We start from the raw sequence: 12,427 nt of genomic DNA, 5'->3' as shown, positions 1-12,427 counted from the left end.
AGATAAAATGATTACCCATAATGCCTAGTGCAGTGGTTCCCAACCTTTTTTGGCTTGTGACCCCATTTTAACATCACAAATTTCTGGCGACTCCAGACATTGAAAATGGAGACAGTTTGTTTTGTTTTGTTTTTTTTCTAAAATTAATTTGTTATTGATCATGTAATAGTTTGCTATACTATGTTGCAAATAAACATTTATTTTAGACAACATTTAGTCTATATAATGTATATTATTATGGACGGAGGCAGAAAATCCAGGTGTAGATTACTGCACAAAGTGAGAATTTTATTTTCCTTGGTCAGGATATGTACAGTCAGTCCAGCTTGGATTTACAAGGCTGACAATTAATACTGAACAAACAATAACTCAAACTCCGAATTATGAAAGAGCTGCAGCATCTGAAACCGACCACAATGAACATTTGAAAGATAAACAGTACCACAGTGCTTCAGGTTCAGCTTCAGAGTTTGTCATGTCTTTTATGTATTGGGATTGTCTCTCTCAACTCACCGTATATTTTTTATCAGCAAGTTTTTTTTTTGTTTTGTTTTTTTTTATCAATTACTAGAAATTTCAGGCGACCCCATTTGAATTCCAGGCGACCCCACATGGGGTCCCGACCCCAAGGTTGAAAAACACTGGCCTAGTGTCTACATTGCAAGCCTATGGGGTCAGTGTTATCACCTGGACAGGGCTGGGTTCAGTAACATTATGTGTCAAAACAAATGAGTGAAATAAATGGCATGGCATTGCATAAGCTTATTGAAACAATGCCACTGTGAATATGGGTTATAATCACAGCTAGAGGAAGTACAATGAAATATTAGTGCATGGGGCTATTTTGGCTAGACTGTGTATATCTTCCCGTTTTAGATGGTTGGAGGAATATTGAAGGTGACTGAAAATAAATTTTCAGAATGAAAAGCCTTTAGTTCTTTCGTATTTTACTGTAGGGGACAAATGCACATGTTTCCCTCCTGAAATCTATGCCTGTGTGTGGAGATGTAATTTACCTATCTGGCTTCATGGTGCCTGATTCCAACAGGCCATTTTGCCATAGACTAGGCTACCTCATGGGTGCTGACCAAGCTATTTGTCTTCTGATTCCAGCCGTCCCCCTGTTGACCAATTATCTACAAACTCAGAGTTTTGATGTCTCCTCAGTGTAGTAAAGGGATATGAAAGAACTTAATGCCTCTGCCCTGTCGCAGTCATAAAAACTGATACCGAGCAGACCAGATAGCAAGCCATGTTTTGACTTTCTGAAGCTATACTTTTATAGATTTTCCCAGTGGCCTTTCCTGGAAAGAAATCTTGGAAAAGTGTCTTAACCTCCTTTGGCACTTAAACAAACAGCAAGCCCAACCCCATAAAAATATAGCATCCACATTAATGCTAAAATCAAATGATCCATGGAGCTACGATTTATGTTGCAACTGAAATATATTATTGACCTGATATACTGTAAAGAACTGAATTAAAGTTAGGGTTAAGCCACTAAATATGACTCCTCTTTCTGTGTAAAGTAAAAAACAAACAAACACAAAAAGTATCTGATAATTCAATTTTTACACTATTTTTTGCAGGTTATTTCTTGCAAAATCAAATCAGTAAAACAGATCTTGAGTCCTGGAACAAATTCATCATTTTATCTGCACAGTTTTATTCAGTGCTCCACTCATTACAAAGGTGTCATGACTCTGCATTACATTAATTTAATTGATTTAAGATCTAATGGTATTGCATTATCTGATAAAATGAACTGTTACAAAAAGACAATTGAAGTTTTAATAATCAGATCTTAGGATAGGAGTGATATGGAGCTACAGTCTTCTGTCTCCCTCTGCTGGCCACGAAGTGTCTCTATATGTCCAAAAAACTGAGATGCACAAAACATAAACATGCTTCACAGAGACACAATAACAAATACATATTCACATGTGTATGTCAAACAGACACTCTAATTTTAATTCAGATAGCAGTGTGCACTAACATCCCAGGGTTGGCTGAAAAGAAACCTCTCATCACTTTGATACTGGCTCCAAGTTAAAGAAATCCCTTGTTGGCTCCAGCACTGAGTCATTGGGTTTTCACTTCTCATTGTATTAGCTGCCCTTGTGTCAGGATGGCTGTGAACCAGGAGAGCTAGTGGAGTCATCTCTATGTTCTGAACCATCATATTATTGGAATGATGAAGGTATGATGGTGCCATTGAAAAGGATGTTAGCTGCTCAGAGTTTCCCACACCTGTATAAAAATAAATAAGATAAGATAAGATAAGATAAGATAACATAACATAACATAACATAACATAACATAACATAACATAAGAATAGAAGCTTTATTGCCATTGCATAATAAATACAACCAAATTGCACATGCCCACCACATTAAAAAACCACAAATAACATTCAAACTACACTCTTCCCACTCATAAATACATTCAACAAGCACAACAAACACACCAAACACATCAGTATTAAAATACTTCTATATAAAAGTGCAACTATATAAAAAAGTGCACCTGTATAAAAGTCCCCTGGCTTGGATTTTAATGTGCTGGTGACTATGGTGTATGTTGGTGGTTTAGAGAGTAGATGGGTTTTTTTTAAGATAAGATAAGATAAGATAAGATAAGATAAGATAAGATAAGATAAGATAAGATAAGATAAGATAAGATAAGATAAGATAAGATAAGATAAGATAAGATAAGATAAGATAAGATAAGATAAGATATAGTTTATTGTCCCCAGAGGGAAATTCATTGTGGGCAATAGTGCAACACCATACAAAAAACACAATACAAAACAAAAAGACATCACAGTACAGACACATGACAACAATAAATAACACTAGCTATACAATGACATGGTATCATGTAGTATGGGACAGTATACAGCATCAATAAGTAAATAAGACTATTGCACAACCCTAAATCCCTACCAAAATATGCAAGAACATCACAAGAATTAAGAGCCAATGTGATTAAAAAATACTATAAATAAAAGATGAGACACCATCATCAATAAATGAGGATAAAATGTAGTTTAAAAAAAAAAGTAACCAGCAATTTTCCACTGAGTGGTTGAGATGTATTATTTATTTTTGCAAAGGATGGCTCTATGGCATTTACCTGAAGGTAGCAGTTCATATTTGGAAGACAACACATGAGATGGGTCTCTTATATGATCTTATATGTTTGCCTCAAAGACAGATTGGAGGACAGAAGTGAATGTTTATCTGATCTCAGTTAACTGCATCCTCTTCCTCAGTCACTATGATATTAATACTAGGAACCTACAATACAGTCTTCACAGTGTAATTAAACTGACATATAAACTAAATTTATCTGCCATCACTGACTAGAATGAGCTGTCATTGAAGAAACTAGATTGGGTCAAGGAAGGTTTCGTCAAAACAGTTTTTGCATGGTCTTACATGTCGCTGTAGGATAAATGTAGCCCTTCTGCAACTTCCTGGTAACTGTGTTGTAGGTATTTGGAGCTTCTAGGGTTTCACAGTGGATTCCTGACACTTCTCTTCCCTTCAAATGAACACAAACACATGTTTTTTACAGGAAGCATGAAAAATCTATTTTTATTTTATATTTAAAACATTCCTGCATTTACAAAGCAGAACACACTGTGTACCTGTTGAGATGTCAAACTGTTTGGAATTATTGGATTCTGAGAAACCAAATCCCTTTGATTCTGAACATCTGCAGGTGGAAACAACAAATATATTCTGTCAAATATTTCTGAAGCAGAAAGAACTAGCGCCAAAATGTTCTTTATTTTAAATGTGGACACTTACTTTTTGTACTACTTGTCAGTTTTGTTTCCCTTCTCCACTTGGCCCGCCTGTTTGAAAACCACACCTTCAAAATATATATATAAAAAAAAACATTTTAGGAAATAAACACTAAGATTAGGATATTATATAGTTTATTAAAAAAAAAAAAAAATCCCAGGTCTACCTTAATGGTTTCCTCAGGGAGTTTGATCTCAGCTGACAGTTTCTCTCTTGTGTACAAATCTGCATACTGACTTATAGAAAATTCTGAATAAGGAGATAAAAATAGAATGCATTAGACCACAGGTGTCAAACATGTGGCCCGGGGGCCAAAACCGGCAGCCAAAGGTTCCAATCCGGTCCGTGGGATGAATTTACAAAGTGCAAGTTAGGGCATCAAACTCAAAAATAATATCATAATAACCTATAAATAATGACAACACCATTTTTTTCTCTTTGATTTAGTGCAAAAAAACTCTAAATTATGAAAATATTCACATTAAGAAACTATCCTTTAACAATAAAATGTGAATAACCTGAACAAATATGAACAACCTGAAATATCTAAAGAAAATTAAGTGGAATTTGAACAATATTCTGCCTGTTACTAAATGTTTTGTGCCTTCGTAGATCTGATCTGTAATACACATGTATAAATGATAAGTCGAAGCATAATATTGATAAAATTGTACTTACATTTCTTCACAAATTTCACTTTTCAGGTTATTGACATCCTTTTTGTTTGGATAGTTTGTAAATGTAAATATTGGCATAACTGAATGTTATTTTTTGCGCTAAAACCATTTAGAGTTGTCATTATTTATTGGTTATCATGCTATCATTTTACTAGTCCGGCCCACTTGAGATCAAATTTAGCAGAATGTGGCCCCTGAACTAAAATGACTTTGACACCCCTGCATTAGACTATTCTTAGTGAAAACCATACACCATAAACAGATGGAAAGGAAGTAACAGATATATGCATTGAGTTTTTATATGATGTACACTTACCTTTCTCCAAAACTTTGCTCTGTTCTGGGGTAAAGGTGGTGCGATTCCTGTACTGTAGGTCCTTATGTGGTTGGTGTTGACTGCAGACTGACTCTGCTACACCCTTATCTCTCACCTCTTCTTGGATCATGGTATTAAAACCTGCAATCAGATGTGAGCATGAAGCATAACGGTCTAGGTTTTAATGACATAATACATAGAGGTCAACTGTTTATCTAAATACACCTTTAACTTTGAGATAGTCTATACACAAGCCCGGAGTAACCATATGGGCAACTGGGCAATTGCCCAGGGGCCCACGACCTCTGAAGGGCCCTGGGTAGCTCGGGCATAACGAAAATATCTTGTTATCTTTTGCTTATAAATAAAACTGTCCGCTGCCCGGAGCCATTGCACTGCACAGAAACCCTGCTCCTGCTGTCTGTGACTGTGAGCTGAGACCCTCTCCTCATTGGTCAGTCCAAAAAGCGAATCAGCGGTGACGCAAATCAACGTGCGTGCACTGAGCGGGATGTGAGACGTCAAGAACTACGCGACATACGTGACGTACGCGAATCAAAACATTGCAAACATGGAGAAGCAGCTAAGTGGGAGCGCCAAATGAAAATTACAAAAGGAGAGGGACATTAAAAAAGCTGAAAATTTAAAGAACATACCTAAAATAGGTCATTTCTTTACTGTGGCTAACATGAGAGAAAGCAGATTTCAAGATGTTTACATTGCACTTACTTTAACTCTCTTGTTGAATTCTGAGGTGACAAAGGGATTTCTGTTTAAAATTCATATCTGATTCTATCAGATTATGTTTGTGTTTTGTCTGTGGGCTTTTTCTGACGATTCAATACATTTGTGTTGGCAAAAAGTGTTCTTAAATAAATACTGGATACTTCGGAAATGGTTTCTTATTTTTTGTGAAAATGGAGGGCACTTCCATCTCTTTCTAATGTAGTGGATCAATTTTAGAGTATACTGATGCTAATGTGTTTTGTTTTCATATCATCATATGCAAGTGAGTGGCCTTGACAAGAGGCTATAGTGGTGCACTTGTAGTTCTACGAGCATTTACACATTTGTACACCAAGATGCATTTGATGATAGTTAGATATTGAAGTATGGGGTATATTTACATATATTCCTGGAATTTATTCTGTATTTTGCCAGATTATAGGGATCCTGGGGTTGTGATGATGGGGCCCTTGAATATTGTTGCCCGGGGTACAATGAAGTGTTAATCTGGCCCTGCCTATACATGGTATAAAACTGAAGAAGGGGTTTGAGTATGAACACATGGGTACTGTTTTTTTGTTTGCTTTGTGTGTGTGTGGATTTGATTGTGTTTTATTTGATTGCTGTTGTTCGCTTTGTCTTATTGTTTACTTTATTGTGTATTCATTTTGTGTTGTCTTCAAGGATGTACATATGTATTTATTTATTTATTTACTTTTCTGGTATGTCAATAAAGGTGTGCATACATTTGTATGCGTATGTGAAGATGACAAGTGAGATTAACTGATCCAAGGGTAATGATTTTTCATCTATTATATTGATAGGAAGCTAAACGATAGACTGTTGTGTGGAGAAAAGGTGGGATTAAATAAATTATACTTCCTCCCCCTCCTTCTCAAATATGCAAATGAAGTCATACTTTGTTTTCATGTATATGTGTAGGTTTTTGTGTGTTTGTTTTGTTTTCTTCTAATTTGTTTCATTTATAAAGACTAAATTGGATTATTTTGGTTTGTTTCATATTCGAAATAAACTAAACTAAAAACTAAACATCTACAACACAGGTGTCAAACATAAGGCCCGGGGGCCAAATCTGGCCCACCAAAGGGTCCAATCCGGCCCGTAGGATGAATTTGTGAAATGCAAAACTTACACTGAAGATATTAACAATCAATGGTGTAAGAATAATTTTAATTCAGGTTCCACATACAGAACAATTACATCTCAGTTGGGTCAGACCAGTAAAATATTATCATAATTCCCTATAAATAATGAAAATTGCAGATTTTTATCTTTGTTTTAGTGTAAAAAAAAAAATGCAATTACATGAAAATGTTTGTATCAACAAACTATCCTTATACAAAAAATGTGAATAACCTGAACTAATATGAACAACCCGAAATGTCTTAAGAGAAGTAAATGCAATTCTACTAATATTCTGCCTGTTACAAAATGTTTTGTGTATTTGTAATTGTAATGTAAGTTGTAATGCACATGTGTAAATGATAAACTGATAAACTGAGGCAGAATATTGTTAAAATTGCAGTTAAGACATTTAAAGTTGTTCATGTTATTCAGATTTTTAAGGAAACGTTGTAGATGTAAACATTATCATAATGTAATTTTACTTTTTTCACTGCTATTATTTTACTGAACTGACCCGCTTGAGATCATATTGGGCTGAAAATGGCCCCTGAACCAAAATGAGTTTGACACCCCTGATCTACAAACTCACCCCACTCAGTCATGATTTGCGCATCAAGCTCCATGCACATGGGCCCATAGTCAACCTGGATCTTCCTTAAAATCCGATTTATTGAAGATACCTGTTTAGAAGACAGTATGTAGAAAGTTACTCTCAAGTTTTCATAAATACAAATCCTTATATAACAAATAAAACCTGGAATCCCTGTCTTACTTACACTGGGAACTTTGGAGGCCTTACATGTTCGCGCTGCTGCAAGCTGCCTTCGAATTTCCCAAGCAAAAATACTGGGATTTTCCCTTTTGCAGTGGATGATGGTGGATATGACACCAGGAGTGAGAAGTCGAGGTCGGCTTCCTCCGATAGTCTTCGGCTGTAGGAGTCCTGTGCGTCGGTAACGGCTCAGGATCTTACTGACGCACCCGTTTGACACCTTCAATAAACAATGTCACGTTCCATTAAATTTCGCTCTTATCCAGCGAGGTTTTTTTTTTTTTTTTTTTTTTTTCAAGATTTTTTTTCCTGAATGTTTTTATTCCTCTTTAGGTATGAAAAAAGTAATGTGATTGAATTTTTTTTTTTTTTTAATTTCTTTTTTTTATTCTCTAGTGGTGATAATATAGCTTTAGCCCTTTCATGCATGAATTATGAGAACCTAAATCAAGATTTCTTTCCTGAGTGTTTTTATTCCTCTTTAGGTATGAAAAAAGCAATGTGATTTTTTTTTTTTTTTTTTTTTCACTCCCTAGTGGTGATAATATAGCTTCACCCCTTTCATGCATGAATTATGAGAACCTAAATCAAGACTTTTTTCCTGAGTGTTTTTATTCCTCTTTAGGTATGAAAAAAGCAATGTGATTGAATTTTTTTTTTTTTTTTTAAGAACCTGTTTTTCATGGGGTTACAAAAATGTCCACTCAGCTGGACACCATGCATTTACTGACATACTGTGTGAAAACTATGAAATACTTTTTTTTTTTTTTTTTTAAATGCTGTTAATCTGTTCTCACATTTGAACATACTAGAACCTCCTGAGACCCAGCAATGCATTTTTGTCCTCTGTAGAGGACAAGAGTTTTACAGCTTTATTATTTAAAAAAAATGCTGTCCACTGCAAAGGACATTCCATAAATTAAAAAAAAAAAAAATCTATCTAAATGAGTGTTGCATCATGCTGTTTCTAATCAAGACAATTACTAAATGTAAAAAAGCCAAAACTTTTCCTTTCCGGGAGGATAATACTAGTTATTACTCACTCAGATATGGCAAAAAAAAACTTTTAAAAAATCCCTGTTAATTACAGTCTAATAACAATTAGCAATTGATTTACTCAAATATCTTACTACAGATCAGGTTTATCAAGAACAGAAAAGTTACAGTAATAGTCTGAATGTCAGTGTTTGAGATGATGCATAAGTGTCCACTGTGGTGGCTCATACGGAACTAAAACAACAAAATCCATGAATATACAAGAGAACAGCTGGAGAATAACTGTCCACTGGAGTGACCACTATGCATGAAAGGGTTAAAGAAAAATTAGACGTCTTTTCCCCTCCAAAGAGCCACTTGACCTTTTCTGCAGTGGTTCTGGCCAAAATCTTAACCCCAAAATGGTTTTGCGTACCCTTAGGATCCTGGAGATTTGGCTCGGACGGACTCCCTCTGAGGCCAGTTCTATCATTTTTCTCCTTTTGGGTTCTGGGAGAGGTCTGCCGTTGAGAAACATCCCTCCTAACTGGTTGACACTTCCAATACCTTATCACAAGACACCCTGCACTGTTTTAATCTGTCTTTAAACAAGTATTTAACGTAAAATATTGACATTATGCAGATCTCACTTCACTGTAAGCCCGGAAGTTGTATTTACTAAAATGCTTTAATTACAATGTACTTAAATGATTTAAGTTTTATGACATTGCCATAAAATCTTGAGTATATTCTACTAATTTGTAGACATAGTTGAAAGTACGAAAAAGTTTAAGTTGAATGGATTTAAATCACTAAGTTTTAGTCATGACCACACCTTTCTATCTCCGCGTTGCATTGTGGGTGTGGGGCATGTTGTTGAAAATGTGTTATTTTTCTGTGCAGGGGTTCAGCGGGGTTGTGCTGTTGGTATTAATTTTGATTGAATGTGTGAATGGCAATGTTTATTGGCCTTTTTGTGTTTGTTTTTGTATTTTTGTAGAGCTGCACCATGAGTGAGAGCCACAGGCCAAACAATGGCTTTACTGTTCATCCAAAATTATTCCTGATCAACAGAAATCTTTATGGCTTATCAAATTAAATGCTCCTCCTGTACTAGTGAACGACACTTAACAAACTTCCATCCATGCTAAAATATATTAAGTTGAAGAATTATATAAAGCACTCTATATTGCAAAAAATTTCAATGTAAATGAACTTGTGATTGAGTAAAATGACCTGATGGTATTAACCCAGAAAGACCCAGTGCTACTTTTGTGTCAGTTCCCAAATGAAATCTCTTCTATATTTAACCTTTCTTAGGTGATTTATCACCATTTATTACAATATTATCTTTTGATATTTGCATTTTAGCAGTATAAATCAGGTGTTTTCCTGTGTTTAATGTACTGACCATGTAGATGTTCATAAAAGGTCAGATTAAATTTGAGGGTTATTATATCAGAAACAGAGAAAACTGCAGAAAAAGGGACTTTTTCTGTAAAATATATCATTAATTGAACATAAACCAAGCGTCTCCATCCACTGTCATTGATCCAACTCCATGGGTTTTACTGGTGAATCAATGTTGTAGAAGATGACGGAGCTTCTACATTCACTAGGGAGCCTCTGAACGTCCAAATGGGTCATATCTGATGACCATGAAAAGATGACAAACTGCATTTTATACCAATTATTTACATGTATTGATAAGATTAGTAGTTCAGAAGTTATTAAACATTTTAGATCAGTGGATGGTTTTGGTCGTCGGTGGCTGTTTGGTTCTTTATGTGTTAAGTCTAATGATTATACAAAGCAATTGACATTGCAACAAATTTGAAGTTAAATTAACTTGCCATTTAGTGCGTTGTACTTAAAATAGTAATTCCCTTCAAATCAAGCATTTAAGTTTAATACACTCAAGTTTTCATTATTCATTACTTACATTTTTTAAGGCAACGAGTTACCTGAAATTTTTAAGTAAACTCAACTATCCGGTCTTACAGTGTTGCTCCATCACTCTCAACAGATAGCAGAAGTATTCAAGTCAAGTTATCTATGTACAGTAGAGTAGAAATTGTAAAAAAAAAAAAAAAAAAAAAAAAAATCACCTTTACTTGGTAGATCAGAGTTGGTTCCGCACATCTCCGGCGTGTTCCGTCCTCAAAGATGAAATACTGATTAAAAAACTAAGTGCGTAATGAACTGGTTTTCCCACTAGAAACGCCGTCTGTTCGGTTTCAGAGGTGAAATTGTGCAGGTTAGTCCGCCTATCTCTGGAAAATGACAGTCAAGTGAATCACGCCCTACAGAAGAAATTTATAGGCCTGCGGACTTCAATGTGACGTAGTGGGCTCTTACCTGAAATGTCAATAATTCCTAGAGGTGAAAACAGGCATCATAGACTCAGAGGTTTTGGATGTTTTTGCCAAAATAGTCTAAGCACTTTTCTGTGTGATAAAGATCAAACATTTAGAAATACAATACAAAAATTAAAGATAAAAATATTGATATCCTATTGTATTCAATAAAATAAAGCAAACTATTTTGTCTTTTTTACATTTCCAGTCATGAATATATCACCTTTAGATTATCTTTATGTTGGAACATGAGCAACCTACATTTGAGCGGAGTTTACAAGAGGAATAAAATGTCATCCATATGGATAGAATTTACTATGTTCCATTCCAGACTTTTTTCCACACACACTCATATATGTAAATCACCCTCTGGTTTGTAAACGGCTGTGTTTTTAATAGTAAATTCACGAAACTGCTTCTATACTGTGAATCATCAGTTGTGGAATGGGGATTGACACTCCTGCCTTTCCCACTCCTTTTTGCGCATTGCTTGCCTGAAGCCTCAATCAAAGATACACATCTCCAGCGCACAACAAACTCAATGGTTAACTTTCTACCTTAGTACAGCTTATCTTGCAAAAACTTAAGGAATAAATTCCATCTTTGAAAGAAGCCAGACGGTCAACATTGGTATGTTTCAGATCCTTTAGGGTACCCGTGGTCACGTGACTTGAGCATCCTTTCCTGGGTTAAGTGGTTCAGATTAAAAGGATCTCTGGTCTCTTTCATAAAACAAACATTTGGAAATCTGCTCCATTGACGACTGCCATATGGTAAAGTGCTTTTGATAAATCATAAATCCATCACGCAGTCTTTCTTTATTACATTTTCTTTCAAAACAAGAACAAATAGACTCGTATATGGGACCAAGGAAAGGACCAATTGGGACCTCGTTTATTCAGAAGAGGGAGGCTAAAATAACCCTCACAGATGTTCCTTGGGCAGCCAGCAGATAAAAATGTGTTGTAAACGTTTCAAAGGGAAATATTTGACGAGCAAATATTAGCCTATGTGAAACACCACACAAGGCTCGTCTTTTGGCCTGTTTAATGACTAATTGAATATCATTAGTTGGGTCCACACAGATCGAAGTGGCTGCAGAAATAAAGGCTCAGATTTTAAAATGCCATATGGCCCAAATTATACATTAACCACGGGTTACACGATAATAATAGTGTCTGTGTATAATCAGCCAGGTTAGATAGAGGACAGTCATTTTTGGACACCATCATCTCCTTGCCAACCGAGACAAAGGACAAGTAAGGCAAGCAATTTTATATATTACAGGGCTGATGTGGTCATTGATTTATTGTATTTTATTGCACGTACAGTGTATGCCCAACACGGTTGATTAAAGTCCTTGGGTTGCATTTTTAAAACAGCGCCATGCGTGCGTAGTGCGTAAATTTTAATAGGTTCGCCAAAAGAGGGTCGGAGACTTACATTGTTAAATTGTTATACAAAATACACAAATATATTTTAGTTATATGTCTCACGCGTTTGTCCTGTGCATAAAACACACGCATAGATGCTTTATTGTGTTCTGAGGGGTAGAAAAATGTCAGTAATAAACCCGCGTAAAAAGGTTACCAAAACCTCTCCAAAGCGCACCGACCTGCCGTGTGCGCAAAAGAGCAGGCCTCAT

The 12,427-nt window shown here is 35.6% G+C and overlaps 1 protein-coding gene across 1 annotated transcript; it reads right to left on the bottom strand.

Moving 5' to 3' along the window:
* Positions 1-3,415: 3,415 nt before the first annotated feature.
* Positions 3,416-12,427, bottom strand: pax4 (paired box 4). Its single transcript, XM_030148338.1, is given in 9 exon segments — positions 3,416-3,547; positions 3,654-3,721; positions 3,817-3,880; positions 3,980-4,062; positions 4,807-4,947; positions 7,268-7,358; positions 7,455-7,670; positions 8,862-9,023; positions 12,398-12,427. Coding segments are annotated over 9 exon segments (987 nt in total).

This window comes from Sphaeramia orbicularis, chromosome 12, assembly GCF_902148855.1.
Source record: "Sphaeramia orbicularis chromosome 12, fSphaOr1.1, whole genome shotgun sequence".
NCBI lineage: Eukaryota > Metazoa > Chordata > Actinopteri > Kurtiformes > Apogonidae > Sphaeramia > Sphaeramia orbicularis.
The sequence above is the reverse complement of the archived record's forward strand: the minus strand, read 5'-3'. Positions and strand labels throughout refer to the sequence as shown.